This window comes from Oryx dammah, unplaced genomic scaffold, assembly GCF_014754425.2.
Source record: "Oryx dammah isolate SB20612 unplaced genomic scaffold, SCBI_Odam_1.1 HiC_scaffold_28, whole genome shotgun sequence".
NCBI classification, from domain to species: domain Eukaryota; kingdom Metazoa; phylum Chordata; class Mammalia; order Artiodactyla; family Bovidae; genus Oryx; species Oryx dammah.
This window is the reverse complement of record NW_024070212.1, coordinates 89,172,070-89,189,413: the sequence shown is the minus strand read 5'-3', so window position 1 is coordinate 89,189,413 and position 17,344 is coordinate 89,172,070. Positions and strand designations below refer to the sequence as shown.

General features: G+C 40.6%; 1 protein-coding gene across 2 annotated transcripts in view; it reads right to left on the bottom strand.

Moving 5' to 3' along the window:
* The window catches only part of USP24 (ubiquitin specific peptidase 24), a 162,731-nt gene that overhangs the window by 16,782 nt on the left and 128,605 nt on the right, over positions 1 to 17,344 (bottom strand). For both annotated transcript variants that reach the window (XM_040231059.1, XM_040231060.1), the window contains exons 49-61: positions 16,995 to 17,215; positions 16,400 to 16,524; positions 15,223 to 15,364; positions 14,629 to 14,779; positions 13,561 to 13,656; positions 12,579 to 12,682; positions 12,034 to 12,147; positions 7,531 to 7,627; positions 5,111 to 5,227; positions 4,632 to 4,724; positions 2,769 to 2,871; positions 1,502 to 1,623; positions 561 to 674 (exon numbers count right to left, since the gene is read on the bottom strand). In XM_040231059.1, coding sequence (XP_040086993.1) covers positions 561 to 674; positions 1,502 to 1,623; positions 2,769 to 2,871; positions 4,632 to 4,724; positions 5,111 to 5,227; positions 7,531 to 7,627; positions 12,034 to 12,147; positions 12,579 to 12,682; positions 13,561 to 13,656; positions 14,629 to 14,779; positions 15,223 to 15,364; positions 16,400 to 16,524; positions 16,995 to 17,215 — 1,599 coding nt within the window. The remainder of the gene's footprint in view (positions 1 to 560; positions 675 to 1,501; positions 1,624 to 2,768; positions 2,872 to 4,631; positions 4,725 to 5,110; positions 5,228 to 7,530; positions 7,628 to 12,033; positions 12,148 to 12,578; positions 12,683 to 13,560; positions 13,657 to 14,628; positions 14,780 to 15,222; positions 15,365 to 16,399; positions 16,525 to 16,994; positions 17,216 to 17,344) is intronic.

Genomic DNA, 17,344 nt, shown 5'->3' with positions numbered 1-17,344 from the left:
TTCAGAAGGTGAGAAAAATCAATCTACTTTTGATTTTTTAGATGTGGCCTGGGGAAATAACCTGAAACTTTAAAACCATTTTATATAATAATGGTCATCACAGCATTATCACTAACTATAAAGTATTATTCTTAATAGTTAAAAATTGCACCCAATGCAAATATGCCTCACTGGGAAGGGAATGGCTGAGTAAACTGTGATACATGAGAGATATGTGAAATACACTCAGGTAGCTTTTAATGATATGGAAAGTACTTATAATGTCAATTGAAAAAAGAGGGCACAAAAATCATACAGACAATAAAATCCCAATTGTGTTAAAATATATGCATAGAAAATAAAAAAGGAAACATGAGAGAATATTCATGGTGATCATCATAAATGGTGAGATTTTGAATTCTTTTTTATTCTTCATTTAAAAAATGAGCCTATACTATTTTTATGATTAGTAAAACAATTAGAGTTATTAAAAGAAGTAAAGTGCCTGGGAGCCAAAGCAATGCTTTCCTAGGTCTCAACCGAAGGCTCGCAGGCTGCCATAGGTGTTTACGAGGTCCTACCTTAATGAAATGCAGCATGGTGAAGGAGAAATGCTCGTTACAGAAACAGCAGTACACCACCATCTCGATGAGCGCCAGCAGTGAGCCCGTCAGCTCTCGCAGAGCAAACATTACCTAGTGAGGGCAGAAGAGGAGTGTTTCTTTTTTCACAGTTCACTGTTAAAATGCTGTTTCTGACTTTCACTGAAATCTGCTCAGATTAAGTACCATCAACACTGCCTCAAAATAGTTTGAGTCTGTCTGAGAGTTAACACAATTTGTGCAAATGTGTACCTTTTTCTCACTTTTATCAGATTTTAAAGGGGATCCCCCTCATTAAAATAACCACTGATAGGTTCAAAAAATATATGACGTTAAGCTTAAAAAAAAAAGAGAGAGATAGCACAGCACTGTTGATGTAAATAAAAACCAGTATGATTATGTTCACCGAGTCACAGATATAAAAATCAAGTTACAGAACAAAGATTGGAAGATTACATTCTTAAGGTGAAGTAGCTCTGGGTAGAAGGGAGAGGGACCTCAACAGGAGGTTGTGAAGAGCTCACTTCTATACCCCTGAGGTTGAAAAACCCGTATGCTTCAGAGCTGTAGTATTTCAGGACCAAGGACACACACAAGATTGGGAATAAACCCTCTGATAATAAATGGAGTGACTGTGACTCGGCCAGGGGTGGTGGTGGTGTGTGTGTGTGCCATATATACCTCCTCCTGGGACCTGGAGGCCCAGTTCTTAGTTGCAGGGAGGACTAATTATATTCTTTTCAGCTGCCTATTTATTTTTGACATACATACAGGAAGTAAAATTAATTTGAAATACTGCTTCTTAACTATACACCCCTTTAAGAGAGTAACATACAAAATGCAATAACAAAAGGCATTTTTTCCCTCAAAAAGAAGAAAACAAATAAAAGGAAAATGGCTTTAGTAGAACAAGGACATACCTCTAACAGGTAAGGTTTCCCTTCAGACAAGAACAACAGGGCTTCGACTTCCTCGTGGAGGGGCAGCAGGGGGCTCGAGGGGGCAATGCTAATAGGCGGCCGTTGTTTAAATACACCCGGAGCTTTAGGAAATCAAAGGAAAAAGCCACCTCCTGTTACCACGTGAAACCGACGTTTACAAGGTAAGGCGATTGCCTCAAGATTCACACACCCAACTGCTGAACATGTACAGCCATCTCTCAGTCATGAGACTTGAGAAAAGGCTTCCTCTCTCTTTCAATGTATGCCCTGGACTAACTGCTAAGTCCCTAGACTCCCAGTGATTCACAGTCAAGATAATCCTTTCAAAGAAGTTTAAAATGAGAAAAAAAAAAGGCCCAACGTGCCTCTGAAGAGATGGAGGACAAGGCACTCCTGCTGCTTAAACAAAACTGCCAATGCTGAGCAGAATCTCTCATATGGAAGGGGTCACCCTACATGCTAGAAAAGCTAGGACTCTCACTCTCAGTTTTCTTCCACAGGCCCGTCTGAACTCACAAAGGAGGTAGTTTCATCTTTTAGACTGGTGAATCAGGATTTAGGAAGCACAGTCTAGCTCGTGACTATACGAGAGCTCCCCAACATCGCCTCAGAGAGCCAACAGTGTCTCCAGCTCAGAGGGATGCACTGTGATTTTTAATCTAGTTTCCTGGTCAGATGACGTGAAAACCCTGCCATAGGCTCTGGGGTCAGAGGCTTGTGTTCCACACTGGCTGCTATGCCTCTGACCAGCTGTGAGATGTGGGAGTCACTCTCGCTCTCCCCATCTCAGCTCCCGCACACTCAGAAGGGGAACCAACCTCACAGGTTTGCTGACGGGATTCAACACAACAAACTGAGAGCCCCAGGAGAGGCACAGCACACGGGAACACTGAGTGCTTTACAGCAGCTTTACTGTATACTATCGTTGTTATTGCTGTTGGTGCTGTCACGAGAAGGCCTGACAACAGTATAGAAATGCAGCCTTTAATCCCAGCGTGTTTTGAAATGCTTCCATATCCCACCCCAAATAAATAAAGACTTTCTATTGTGACATACTAGTAAAAATAAGGTGAAGCTTAACATGAATTGAAACAAAAAATTTAAAGCATCCCTCTAATATCAAATAGCCAAATGAGAAGCCACTAACATACATTTAATTGCCAACATTATTATTGTCTATGTGTTACTGACAAATCCACCATCTCTCCATTTCCTTGACATATTAAAGACAGGCTTTAAAGCTTACCAACATTCCTCTGGGAAGAGACATCTGAATGCAGGACGAGCAATGCCACTGTATTGTGGAGGTTCCCAAATTCTCGTGCTTGTGCAGAACTCCACCGACGTATCTGTTGTCAGAGAAAATAAAGTGGGTGTTAGTGCTCTGGTGAGAAACAAGTGACAAGGAAGGAAAAGTGTGTGGGTTCATGATATTCTGAGCCACATTCTTTCCCAATGTTTGACAGTACGAGATCAAAGTGCAAAAAACTCACAGGTTTTAAGCCAGCTTGCTGCTAAGTCACTTCAGTCGTGTCCAACTCTGTGTGACCACATAGACAGCAGTCCACCAGGCTCCTCCGGCTTAACACAGATATATACAAATTTCTATTCTAAAACAAATACTATCATGCAATCCTGTTTAGGCACTGAGCTCTCACCACGTGCTAGGTAATTTTCCTGCACCCAGTACAGTGGGGAAAGCCCGTGAGGCTGGAGGTCTGCAGGCCTGGCCCCCTCTGCCACTCACCGATCTGTGCAGATGTGGGTGAGTTCTCTGCCTGACTTCCTTGTATCAGGACAGGGACAACCTACCCGCTACCTGTTCTGCACCCACCTCATGGTTGGGAGGACCAAATGAAACATTAAAGGAGAGAATGTTTTTAAACTTATGTGTTCCATAAATGTAAAACAATATTAATCATACAATATAACATCATTAATTAAACTGAATATTATTTAAATTACAATGAATTTAAAATAATCATCAGTGTCAAATGGAGCCCCTGATAAGGCAAAGGTTGAAGTAAAAAACTGAAACTCAACATAATATCAGCACACAGAGCAAGTTACTGTCAGTGCATGCATTTATTTAGGCCGCACTGTGTGGCACGCAGGATCTTAGTTCCCTAACAAGGGATTGAACTTGTACCCCCTCCAGTGGAAGTGTGGAGTCTTAGCCACTGAACCACCAGGGAAGTCCCGTTTTCAACATTAAGGAGTCAGAGTGGCTAGGTGGTATGAGAGGAAGCTAAGAGGAGGCCTAAATGACAAGTCTGTCTCCCTTAATAAAAAAAGGAAAGCTTTCCTAGGCAGTGAATCACATATAGTGGAAACTAGAGGTTAAGTCCTGCGATCCTGAACAAGTTACAATTTCTCTCAGCTGTAATTCTTGCCCAAGAAGGGGGATGAAACTACCTGTTTTACTGAACTGTGAACTTCAGAGGTAGGGCATGAAAAGTAACCAGTTGTGTCTGGTACACAATAACTGCTCTATACATAGTATTTATCATTGCAGCATGTTGACATTTTGTGTACTTTAAGTCTATCAAACAGAAGAAATATAATGATTGGAAAAAACACACCAACATAGGAACTTCAAACAGGAGAGTCATTTGAGGATATATTTGACTCTACTATTCCAAAACCATTTCCCTTTCATTTTCTGAAAATGAGTATTACATCTGCAGCAATGCTGCTCAGCACTTAATGGTTCAGCTTCACATGTGAATAATGGCCTGTGACAGCATCCCACGTAAGCACCTCCACCGGGACCAAGCCTTGCTCACAGTCCCAGAGAGCGAGTGGAGGAGGACCCGTGTCACTCTTTCTGAAGGTTTTCGAATCCCCCAGGCAGAACCCATCTTTCCTCCTAGGACACTTGGCACTTCACATTTTGACTGATGTCTGAGTTAGTCATTCCAACTGGTTATGGCATTTAAAATAAATTCTATGAGGAGGCTGTAAAAATAACTGAACTCCAAAGAATTTTAAAAGCTATACAGCATTTGTTGTACCTGGACTCTGATGAAACTTACAAAGAGAGACACTGTGGCTCTGGCCAAAACCGTAGCCAGGTCACTGGGCTGCATGAAACAAAAGCAGGCAGTACCTGGGAGCTCTGCCGGCTGGCCCCGAGGAGGAAGCTGATCATGTGTCGCAGGGCAGAATGCTTCAGAAGGAGATCCCCGGCCTTAATCCCTTGCTGTCATAAGAGAGAGAGAATGACAAATGATGTTCTTACCCAGATAGAAAGCTACTCCAAAAATACAGCCAAGAGAGAAGCTTTACGTAGTAAGTGTTTAAATGCCATAATTTACATATAGAAAGCACTTGTTGAAAACCTAACAGCCCTCTGGGGCTGCACAACGGCCCCTCATTTCAATGCACTCTTGCTCCAACAAGGAGAAATCATCGCCACCTACCTATGCTGGGATTCCTACAAGTAATATAACACACAATTGAAGATTTTTAAAAAGGAACACTTGTAAAATTATATCATATAGGTCCTATGTTGATCAATATAAATGTTTTACATATATAAAATTCCTTTAGACTATAAATCCCTAGTGGAAAAAAAAAATCATTTACCTTTTGCACAAAAGTGTTGAACAGGAAAAAGTACTGAGCACAGTTTTTACAATTTTCGGGGACATCTTTATCCAACAGGGCAAGTAGTACCTCCAGTAACTGATGAAGGCTCTTTAACTGGTTAGAGGAAAGATGAAATTACATAAAGAAAAAGAATGTAAGATGGCCATCTGTAATAGGATTAACCTGAAATAAACCACCATAAGAACAAAAGGAAAAGTCTGATTGATACAATCGAGTCTCAGATTCAGATGGATTTATGCTTTGGAGAGCAGAAACAGAATTATCAATTTGATCTTCAGGGAAGACTGATAGAACTGTAGAAATAATGAAAGAAAAGCCTAGTTTTGTTTCCTCGCCTTCAGACTCAAGGGCATGGTTCCACTGTCTAATGGTCACATTTTCTAAAAAGCCCAGTTCTTTCTGTCTTTTAAAAAAAAGGCAGGGGTTTTCGAGGAAACACTTCTGAATCCCTCCCTCCACTTTGCTACTTCTTCACATAATCACAGATGCAAAGAATAAAAAACACAGACACAGGCATAGAGGCTAGGAACCAAGCCAATGGAGCAAATGGAGAGCAACAGCCTGACGGAATGACAACGGTAATATCAACTCAACTGTGAACTTACTTGAAAGCCCGCTGACGCCTCATGGAAAGCTTTGAAAAACATTTTATTTGTTTAGAAACCATCTTGGTTATCACATTGCTTCTTCTTTCCCTCCCACCCCAACTGTTTCTGGACAAGTCCCTGGAAATCCATGTGTGACCTGAGAATTGAGACCAGGCTTACTGCTCTTGTCAGCTCCCTTCCTCTGGAGAAGGTTCTCATAGACTTCTGAAATATTCCCATCCATCCTGTTACACTCATTATAAATACAGTAAAATCTACCATGTATGTGGCATTCCATTTCAAAGTGCTTTCCAATATAAAGTGGGTGGCAAGAGGCACCATTTCCATTAAGGGGGAAAATAGACATAACAACAGCTAAGTATCAAGTGGAATTTACTGAGGCAAATGGTTTACGTCTCCACCACTCCCTTCACTTTCCTCCCCCTGCAGTCCTGCTTTTAGAGGCTGGTGGGGTGACGTGCTATGGCCTGACCTCATCTGTAGGTAGACGGCATTGATTCTGCCTTTGTCCTTTGTCTGGGTTGGTACATGGGAGGAAGCAGGAAAGGGAGAACATTCTTACGTTAACTGTCTCAGAACTTCCACAGGGTACTTCAGAGCAACGGTATCTAAGCTGTCCTAGGCAGCCCCCAAGGACCTATTTTTTAATATTCTGCAACCAAGTAAGGTTTTGTGAAGAATACTTCTGCTGTTTAAGCTGACTGAAAGCCACTGCCTTAGAGTAAACCTCCCTCCCCTTTCTTAGGACTCTTGGAACTGAGACGGACAGTGTTCTTCTAGGTCCTTCCTGAAGAGTATATATTTGGCCTCCTTCTCCATCCTGGACTGAAACTTGTCTGCAAATGGAGCGCCCTGGCTCAGCAATGTTGAAGGAACTAAGTGCCTGGGTGCCATGCACTGGGACTGTATCAACAGCCTCCTGCAAAGACTTGCTCAGGGTTGAACAGTAAAGCCAACAGCTGAATTTGAAGCAGCAATTCCTAGAATTTACATTTAGCTCACTGAGACACTGCCTCCAGCCAACGGTTATAAGGAGCCAATTCATTCTGAATACAACATTTTTCAAAGTTTTCCATGTAGTGTCAGCTGTTTGAAACAGCAAACTTGGGAAGTTACTGCTGTATTTGCTAGGACTCAACAGATTGAATAATCAGACTCATGTCATTTATGTTCCTAAGACTTAAAATTTGGGGGAAACTGAGAATGGTAATAAATACCATGTTGTTTGAGCATATGTGGAATTGTGAATTAGAAGAGAATATGTTACAGAAAACAGGGTTAGGAAGAGGAAGAAATTCAGAGTAACAGGAACAAGAATTAGGAATAACAGAGATCAAAGAAGGAGCTAGTGTGTGGCCAGTGCCCCTGGATGGACGGCACTGCCTGGTCCGTTGCCAAATGAAGGTTCAGATCATGAATGTAGCTTCTGAGGAGAGACAAAGCCGGGGTGCTCAAAATGACTGCTGGTCTAGACTACAGACTCTAGACTCAGGCTGGTCTTTATGCAGAGAGATTGAACACAAACTCCTGAGAGAAGAGTTCCAGACAGAAAGCCCTGATGCAGATCAAAGCAGATCTGAATTCTGAGCCTACCCTGATGTCTGGGATCTGAGGAAGAGAGGACAGAATGCCTTCCAGCCTGGCACTGATTAGGACGTCAGTTCATGGAACATGCATTTTTATGTAAGTTACCAGACTCTAATCCTAGGCTTTTTTTCTTATTATGAGCAATTTAAAACATTTGGTAAAAACAGAATGTGTAAACAGTATTTAGAAAATGAGACTGACCTTATCCTGATAAAACAAGGCACTGTCTAGGGTTTTCTCCAGGATTGTGGCCACAGCAACGCGTACTTCTCTCACATTGCACTCCAACAAGAAAATCCTAACACAAAGGGAAAGAGGTGTAAAAAAGCAAAATAGATTTCTATAACCCAACCTTCCCGAAACGGGTCCCACCTACTATCCAAGGAAAAAATTACTCCAAAATGTCAGTTCAAGTCTCCTGAGAGTGTTGGCACACACAGGCCCTCATGAGAGAGGAAGAAGATGAAAGAGGAAAAATGAGACCTTTGAACTCGGAAGTTACATTTTTTCCTGTTTCTTCCTTTCTTCCCCTAAGATGAGTATCTGTATAAATGTAAATTTGGACTTCAAGAGCTATAAAGGCAAAGAACCTAAGGTTTTATAAATTCCATTTACTCAGGAGTAATTTTCCCTGGCACCCCTTCAATTTCTCAGTATAGGATACTAGTTAAGAGTTCTCAGTCAACACAGTACCTCCTAAACCCTCTTTTGACCTACAATGCCATCTGATTTTACTTCCCTTTCCCTTCCTCTCCCAACTCTGACTTATTAGTGGTCCTCCTGGAAGCACGTGAGGCTGAAAATGTCCTGCTCCCTTCCTTTCTTCTCCTATGATGATGACAATGAGAGCAGTTAAGGTTTACCAGGCATGTCCATTATATTTGGTGCGTCCAGTGTTACACTCAGACACCACACTGTCCACTGGAAAGGCGTGACCTAACCCAACCCTTTGCACAGCGAGGTGGTAGATGCAGCGGCCTCAGGTGTGGTGGGGGCGGCGGGGCGGGGTGGCGGGGGGCACCATCAGTATCCCTGTGGCTGGGTAAGAGTGGTAACTACCTGCCTTAGAGCAACCAGGTAATTGCAAGCATTCCCACGTGCAGGGAGCCTTTCTCTGCTTCATACACGCACTCTGACATGACAACCCTTATTATAATCAGCACAGTGAAAACTTAACTGTTTCTAATATTTCTTAACAGAAAATTCTCACTGCTTCATGAGCAAGATTTAAATACAACATAATTTTGATGACCCAAGTCAAAATTGTCCAGACGAGACATTCTTTCAGGTCATAGCAGTGAAAGCTGCCCACGTCTGTCTTGAGGGCAGGATGAGCTGACAGCCCTGCCCTCCCCTTCTCCCCATAGGAAGATGAGAGAGGAGCTTTCCAAGGCTGCTTCACTTCTGCTCATTCCAGGTAACTGTTAATGCTAATAAGCATTAGCTACCTAATGTGAACCCAACACAAAAGGCTGTTCAACATCCACTAAGGCTCTTCTCCTAGAGTTAGGAAAGCTAGGAGAGTTTAAAAGATCACTTCTGTAATATTTGGCTCTAGGGGTCTGATTAGGTTCAGGCACAATTCTTTTGGGAAGAACAGTTTTGGGGGTGCTCCACATTACCTATCACAGACATTAGGAAGCACTGTGAGGATGCAAAGAAACCCAGAATATGGGCAGCTCTATAGGTCCAATGGCCTGTCTCACCTCAAATACATGGCATGATGGAAAAGGTGGTGGGGATACGGAACAATTACAGATTAAAAGACCAGGAAGACACATAGACACCAAATACAACATGTGAAGCTCATCTGGACCCCAATTTGTACAAATTCAATGGTAAAATGACACTTTGAGGCCTCTGGGGAAATCTGAACAGGACTGCATACAGGATGGTGTGACATGAAGGCATCATCAGTTTGCTTGGAGTGATGATGGAGGAATTATCAGTTTTGCTTGGAGTGATGATGGTAAAGTGTTTACTTTTTTTTTTTTTTAACCTTAACCTGTTAGACATACATGCTGAAAAATTTAGAATGAAATAATGATGTCTGAAGGTTACTTTAAAATACCTCAGCGAATGAAGGTATGAGAGTGTGTAGAATTGGAGTAAGTAAACATGACTGGCCAAATGCTGACAACCTGAGCTGGGGATGGGTACAGGCTGTCTACTTTGCTGTATGTTTAAAAATTTCCACAGGAAAAAAATTTTTAAAAAGATGTAAAGTACCCTTCAGGTTAGTAATTTTTTAGATCAATTTAAAAGTAGTATTTGCTTCTAGTTTGATTTTTTACAGTTATAATTACAATTAAAAATTTCCCCTGAAGAGGACTACATGGAGGGGCTGATCTGAGACAACAGCCTCTTCAAGTTTACGAAGATATTAATATAGTGCCTACTTATTCTTTTAGTTGTAACACTGACAACTTAAGTTGTATTAAAAGTGCTAAAGAAATTAGTATTTAGAGAAAAGTGAAAGTGAAGTGAAAGTATTAGTTGCCCAGTTGTGACCAACTCTGTGTGACCCCATGGACTGTAGCCCTCCAGGCTCCTCTGTCCATGGGATTCTCCAGGCAAGAATACTGGAGTAGGTAGCTATTCCTTCTCCAGGGAATCTTCCCGACCCGGGGATCAAACCTGGGTCTCTATGTTGCAGGCAGATTTTTTTTGTTTTTTTACCGTCTGAACCACCAGGGAAACCCAATTAGAGAAAAAAGAGAATAGAAAATATTAATTCTTCAAATAATGAAATCAGAGCAATTGATAATGATGAGTAATTGGGCTTTATAAAGAAAGGGACAAAATACAATAAACTCTGTCAGAAAAACTTTAGATTAGGTAGTTTACTAAGATTCTTTTTACCATGTAGGAATTCTAAGAAACCAAATCACACTATCAAAGGAAGTTACTGAGTTTTTCTGGAGATATTGAAGAGCAAGCCTGCTTGAACATAAAAGGGAATCAAATAAATATTTTGCCATATTCCTTTCATATGGATGGGTCTATGATGTTCTATTGCTTAACACAATACTCAAGAGTCCCGATGGGAGGATATTTTGGAACTGAGTTGGAAAAATGGGTGAAAGATTATCTTTAAAGTAAATTCTAAAAGGACAGGCAAGAATACTTGAAAGACACATTGATTTATTCTTTCTTTACGAACTGTATGCATGTATGTACGCACAAATACTGAGCACTTAAGTCTGCCAGGCTCTATGTGTACAGTAGGGAATCAAACACAGATAGCTTCTGCTCGTCAAGAAGCTGACGTCTAGTAGAGGGGACAGGCAAGACAAAAGAATAGGGCAGACCTACTTTAAACTGGGTGGTCAGGAGTGAACACCCTCTTTGCCATCTGATGGATGTGAAGGTGTCTGCTATGCAGAGATGAGGGGAAACTGTTCTAAGTAGAGGGAATAACAGGCAAAAAGGTCTTTATGCAGAACAAAGAGCTTAGTGTGTTCAAGTAATCAACAAGCGCTGAATGCTAAGATAGGAGGAAAGTGAAACACACAGGCAAAGCCCATATTCAAGCAAGGGAGGCCTTTTGTGCTCTATTATGGTAAAGATTTCGGTTTTATTATGAGCAATGAGAATCCACTGAAGAAATCTTAGGTAGAGAAGTAACATGATCTACCTTGTTTTAAAAGGAACGCTTTTGTTGTGGTATGAGGTACACTGGACTAGGGGGAGGTAGAGATAACTGAGCCAATAAATGAATGTTAGAAGCTCAGACCTAGACATGAAGGGGAAATGGGATCAAGAGTTTCTAGAGCTTAACTTGCCACTGGATGACGAACTCCCTGTGAGAAAGGAGTGGCATTTCTGAATTCCCTGTGGTCTGCTTTAAGTTGAGAGGTATGAGAGTGTATTTGTATGCTGACAGCAGTGACCTGGCAGAAAACTCTGGAAGATAAAGATGCTGGAATGATAAAGAACCAACTTCCTTGAGAAGCCTTGCTCACGTAGAGAGATTCATTTTGAGAGGAGAGAGGACACTTCTTCCATCCTATCAGGAGGAAAGGAGAAGACGGGAAGAGACTGGTTGGTGTGTAACTTGTGACGGGCGATGGTGGGCGCCGCTGCTCATCTGCTGGACTTGTGCCTGAGTGAAACCTGAGGTAAGGCCACTGGCTAGGGTGGTGAGCCAGGACAGCTGTGGCAGAGGGAGGAAGAGGTCCCTGGGGATAAAGGAGCCTGGACACTGAGAAATCAAGGTGCTCGCTGCAATCCCCATAGGAATGTTGAACTCTCTGAGGATAAGAGAATGAGAGGGAGCAAGGTATAAACATTCACAGTGATTGGACCATCTTGAAAAACAAAATTACGTTTTAACTATAGATACACAAGTAAATATACTATCACAGGTAACATACATCAAAAGATTTTTGAAAAAGAGTATTTTAGCCAGAATCCAAACATATCAGCAATACTGTGGTATTACTGTGCCATAACCCAGGACTGCTGATCTTTATCTGACACCAGACTGTGGGTCCCTGAGGGGAGAGACTTGTATTTGAGAATCCCGAGTGACAGCAGGGGGTTCAAGACATGCTTGCCTCTGAGCAACTGGCTATCTGCTTAAAATTGATTCCAACCAGAAAACTAATTTCAAGTTGAAAAACAAAGCGTTACAAGAAACTTCAGCTTTAAATCACTGGAAGAGAAACAAATTTCTTTTAACTAAAAGATACTGACACTTACTTTATCAATTCTCGTCCTTCAGAACTAATAAAGTATTCAACTAGCCATTGACAAGCATCAAAACTTTTTGAAAGTAGTGCTTCAATAGTGGCAATCCATTCTTCAGTGTCGACCCTTTAAAAAAGCAAAGACAGTGATGTTAGATAGCCTGGCAAATAAATTCATGGAGTGTCTTTCACTTAAAAAATTTTTTTAAATTTTTCTTGGGAGTAGGGTGGAGGATAAGTATGTATCCAACGACTGCTGGACTAATACAGATAGTTCAATCCCCATGTCTGGATATAACTTTCCCCAGGTTCTAAAGATAAACAGCATCTAAACCTTATACCACAGTTATTTCTTTTTCTATTTTTTCCATCTTTCCTCCTGGATTAGAAATTCCTTAAAAATAGGAACTCATGTCTTCAGCATCAGAATGTATTAGTAATTGCCTTCAAATATTTAAAAGAATGTTTTGAATTTTTGAGTGTCTGAATTTATAAATTCAACTTTTGTTTAATTAATGCCTTTTGCAGAACAGACTGTGAAAACATAACATTTCTTACCTGAGTTTTTTCTTTGTTCGTAGGTAAGTTTGAAAAAGGAATTGAATGGCAAGCTGTAAGCTAACCTTTGCCATGCAAGGATAGTATGGATGCTTTAATTTAGTCTGTGAGAGAGGGAGGAAAAAAAGAGATTTTTTTTTCACAGTTTTATAGATTACTATGCATTGTTACAAACTGAGTAAAAAGATATATAACAATAATAATATATATAATAAAGTTAAATACTAGTAAGAAAAATAAAGCCAGTTTGTTATAGAAAATGTTCCAGTTAAATTTTAAAAAGATTAAGAAAGATATCATCTGCATTTCTTACATGAAGCCTTCTCAAAATAGAGCCTTTAGACCACAAGATGTTAAGTAATCTACTAACAGACTAAGGAAGTCTTCCCCTTATTGGCAAACTGTGATCATGGTACTCACGGCCACGAAGCACTTGGAGACTAGTCACGTCTGACTACAAATTACGATAATCAGTCTCCTCACAGCACAATATCCATTTACATCACTTATGGCTATTAAATTCTTTACAATATATAATAAAAGCACTTAAAAAAGCCAATAAGTGGAAAGCCGCACTCATTCACAATCTGCACTGTACATTCTGAATACTGCCTGTATTTGAATATCACTCAGTAACTGACACATTTGTGAGAATTTTTTTTGGCATATAATCTAAATGCTAACATGTAAGAATAAGGATAAGTCACTGAATGCTTTGAGTGAGTGAAAGTCGCTCAGTCGTGTCCAACCCTGCAACCTCCATGGACTGTCCATGGACTGCTCCAGGCCAGAATACTGGAGTGGGTAGCCATTCCCTTCTCCAGGGGATCTTCCCAACCCAGTAATCGAACCCAGGTTCCTGCATTGAAGGCGGATTCTTTACCAGCTGAGCCATAAGGGAAGCCCACTGACTGCACTAATGGAAAGATTTTTAACTATGATCCTTTCTAACGTCTCTAGTAAAACTCCAACTAGTACTTACGGCATTCAATGATGCTAAAGACAAAACAAAACTGAAATAATCACTACTGTACACATCTCTATTCTTCATAAACTTGAGGTTTTCATCTCTCACCATCTACAAAAGAAAAGTGTTAATTAGTTTTAAGAAACAGGGTAAAATTATTCAATATGTAGAAGATATTCTAGTGATAAGTTAGGGTAAAGCAGGTTCATAAAATACTTTTCTCAAGCTTTGAAATTTTTAAAAAGGAGAGAGGAAAAACTTTCAAAGATAAAGAGTTGTTAAAAGGTGAATTATTATTCACTAAATGACCCAATTCTTCTGGGAAATTCAGGAAAACCACCATGTGAAGGACTAATGAATTCTAATCTGTTACTCTGAGTGGAAAGGGACAATTAGAGTTTTTCCAAATACAACCAATTCCATGCTCTCCATGTATCAGATGGCTTAATTTGCCGCCTTCTTTTTTTTTTTTAACCAAAGACTTCATATTTCTCTTAAATTTTTGATTCTGGCTATTTAGCTCTTGATTACTTAGTGTATAAAGTCTAGACAGGGTAATGGGACAGTCTGAATTTAAATCCTGGCTCTGTGACGCTGGCAGCATAATCTCTCCCTTCTGAGCTTTTTCCCCTTTTCATCCGAAAAATGGGAATTAAACCTGCTACTCCACAAGAGTGTTTTAAGAATCAGGGATTTAAGCATGTAGCACAGGGCAGGTATTCAATAACTGATGATCAGCACTGTTATTATCAGTTCTACCCAAAGGTTATGAACCTTCTTTTTCTTTCCAGATTTTATAAGTTAATTTCAGCTATGAGTTTCTGCACTGCCCACTCCCTCCCCCTTGCTTACAGGGGGCACCCACAGGCACACAGCAGGCCGGTGACGGTGCTCGTCAACCCTGAGTCTATAGCCACTTCTGGGACAAGGTGGGTCAGAGGACATTGTGCTAGGCTGTCGCTGAGTCAGACGTTCTGGACATAACTATGTCCACAAGAAGGCTGGCAACAGTCTGGACCTATGAGATAAGAGTCTGACATTTATCTGGGTTTTCTCCCTTAGAACTTTTTATACAGTTCTTACCTGGTATATTCGAACAGGCATTTTCTCCACAAATAGTCCTTTCTTCTCACCTTTTTTCACCAGCTTGGTTAGAATAGACAGTCGGTCATTGTTAGGCCTATGGGGCCGAGGAGACGACTGAGGTGAAATCTCTGGTGAAGATGGTGCTGACCTAAGAGACATAAATAAAGTATTAGATTTAAAGATAAACTGTACAGTTTCCCGATCCAATGTATTAAAATGCAAATTCATAGAAAATAGGACTTAAAAAAAAAAAACTTTTCAGACAGTGCTGGCATAGTACTAGGATCTGGACATAAAGTGCACTCAATAAATGAGATTTTTAAAAATCTCAATTCTAAAATGAAATAATTTCTCTCCATGTTTCTAAATACAAAGAGCTTCTTGCCAAGGAGGTAACCACCAAGGTTACTTCCCAACTTGCCAAGGTAGCAGTGAGAAGAAAGACAGGGGGTACAGGGATTTTTACTTACTTACTTTTTTGAATTTCTCTTTAGTTTAGCTAATTACCTTTAAATACCAAAGAGCATGCTCTAAAGATCACAATATCACCTACTGAAATCACACAGCAAACTACACAGAGGAGCAACTCACAGAGAGAGGTCCTCGGCTTCCTGCCGTACAACGCTGACTCGACTTTTCTTTGGTAACACCGGGGAGTTCTGATCAGACACCCTCTGGTAAAAGAGCATGTATGCGTTCCAGTATCTTCGGCGTACATCAGTGTAGGGGTTCGCTTCATAATGAGACAACAGGAAGAACTCTTTGTAAATAAAAAATTTTCTCTTGACAATTTAAAACAACAAAAATCCAGCCCAAGTAAGTACTTAAAAATTTGTTAAATGCAAAGTGTAAGTAAAGTGCGTGTCTTTTTAGAGTGAGACTTAAAATCACTCAGACGGTGCTCCAGAGGGGCAGGGAGTAAGGGAGCTATATGGAAAAGGAGTGAGGGAAAGAAGGTAAACTTTCCCAGGCAAGCTGAAATTCAATCAAAGGGCAAGTCACATTTGCAAGTGAATTCTGTGGCACAGGTTGGGGCTATAATTGGCCTCCCTTAACCATTTCTGCACAAGACAGCCAAGTCCACCTGAATTTTGGCAAAGACACTACATTCAGCCACTAAAGGTTGCTACCTTTAGATATATGACTACCATGGTCTGGTGTCCAGATCTAACACTGTGGATCTCCCACAGGGGGACAAGTTTAAATGCCCCTAGACTATTTTGAAGTCAGGTATAAAAAATGCCAAGGTTTTTTCAAATAGTAAATTCTGATGGGATTCTGTCAAGTACTTTTGTGTTTTTTCTTCTGGGGGTGGGGGCTGTGGAAAGATTTGTTTGCCACACTAACAAATACAGCTTTAAAAACACAGGTGCTAGAAATATCTTCTCTATTAATCATATACCTCTACGTAAGTGAAAAGGAAATTTGAACATTTTAGTGGACAACTACTTCTTCTGAAACTATTTTTAAGGCTGAAATTCTTTCAAGTTCTTCTTTAATATTCATTTCTCACACTTAACTTACTCCTTAGCCTAGGAATGTTGTAAAGAATCAAAAAACTTAAAACAAATTTTGTAAGCAGCTTGAACCTTCTCACTCTGGCTATCAATGACTTTGTGGATCTATATGGCTAGAGCAGCTGTAAGTAAAAAAAAAACAAACCAAAAACTGGTTCTATTTTTATATAAAAAATACTGCTTTCAATGTGACAGAAAAGTACATATTAAAAAATAAAACCAATGGAAAATATACATTTGTAAAAACTTACTTTGATCATAAACTTTTGGTCTATATTCTCCTCCAAAGCATTCATACTCCAGGGTCTCATCATTAAGGTCAAATTCTTCTATAACTGTGTCATTAAATTTATACCACTTTCCTTTTCCACATCCCCTAGAGTGCAGATTTGATAAAACAAACATGAGGTTAAAAAGTCAAACTTCCATCCCCAGCATTCATCTCTATGTACTGTCTATAAATACAGAAGGTAATTACCATTTGAAAACACCTAAGACAAACAGCAAAAGTTACTTCAGTTTTTTAAACAACTTTTCAGAATAAAGGGATAAAACAGTTGCAACAAGTTTTAAAAATCCAATATGGGAAATAAGATCAAAGAGCAATGTAAAAGCTTCTGCTCTACATAAGGGTGAGTGTGAATAACAGTAGGGCAGAGGGAGCAGAAGACATACAGGAGGGCAAGGGTGAAGGAGGGACACAGGAGGAAGAGAGTGCACAGAAGGGGAGGGGAGCAGGGGAGGGGAGCAGGGGAGGGGCACAGGAGGGCGGGGGAGCAGAGAAGAGGAAAAGCAGGGCAGGAGGAGAGCCTGCTGGAGGGGTGGAGTGGCGTGAGAACCGCTTACCGCCTATCCTTGATGAAGGAGTAGTAGTGGCCCGCATGCGCCTGCCCACTATGTACAATGACACCGACAAGTTCATAGTTTTCTGTGAGGGCAACTTTTTTCCGTGGAGATCCTCCACCTCCTTGATCTGTACTTCGCCCGTTTTCACCAACTTCGGAAGACGAATCTTGGCGAGCCATTCCTGAAACTGTGTAAGGCTCCATGTTTAGCATCCAGGGAAACTATTTAAAAGCAAAATCAGCACATTAATGATGGTTAGCAGCATACAGGGCCACACCCACTGAATTCTGTACAGTTTTCCTAATTTAAGCAAGGAATACTCTCCAACTCAAGCACACCATCTCAGAATG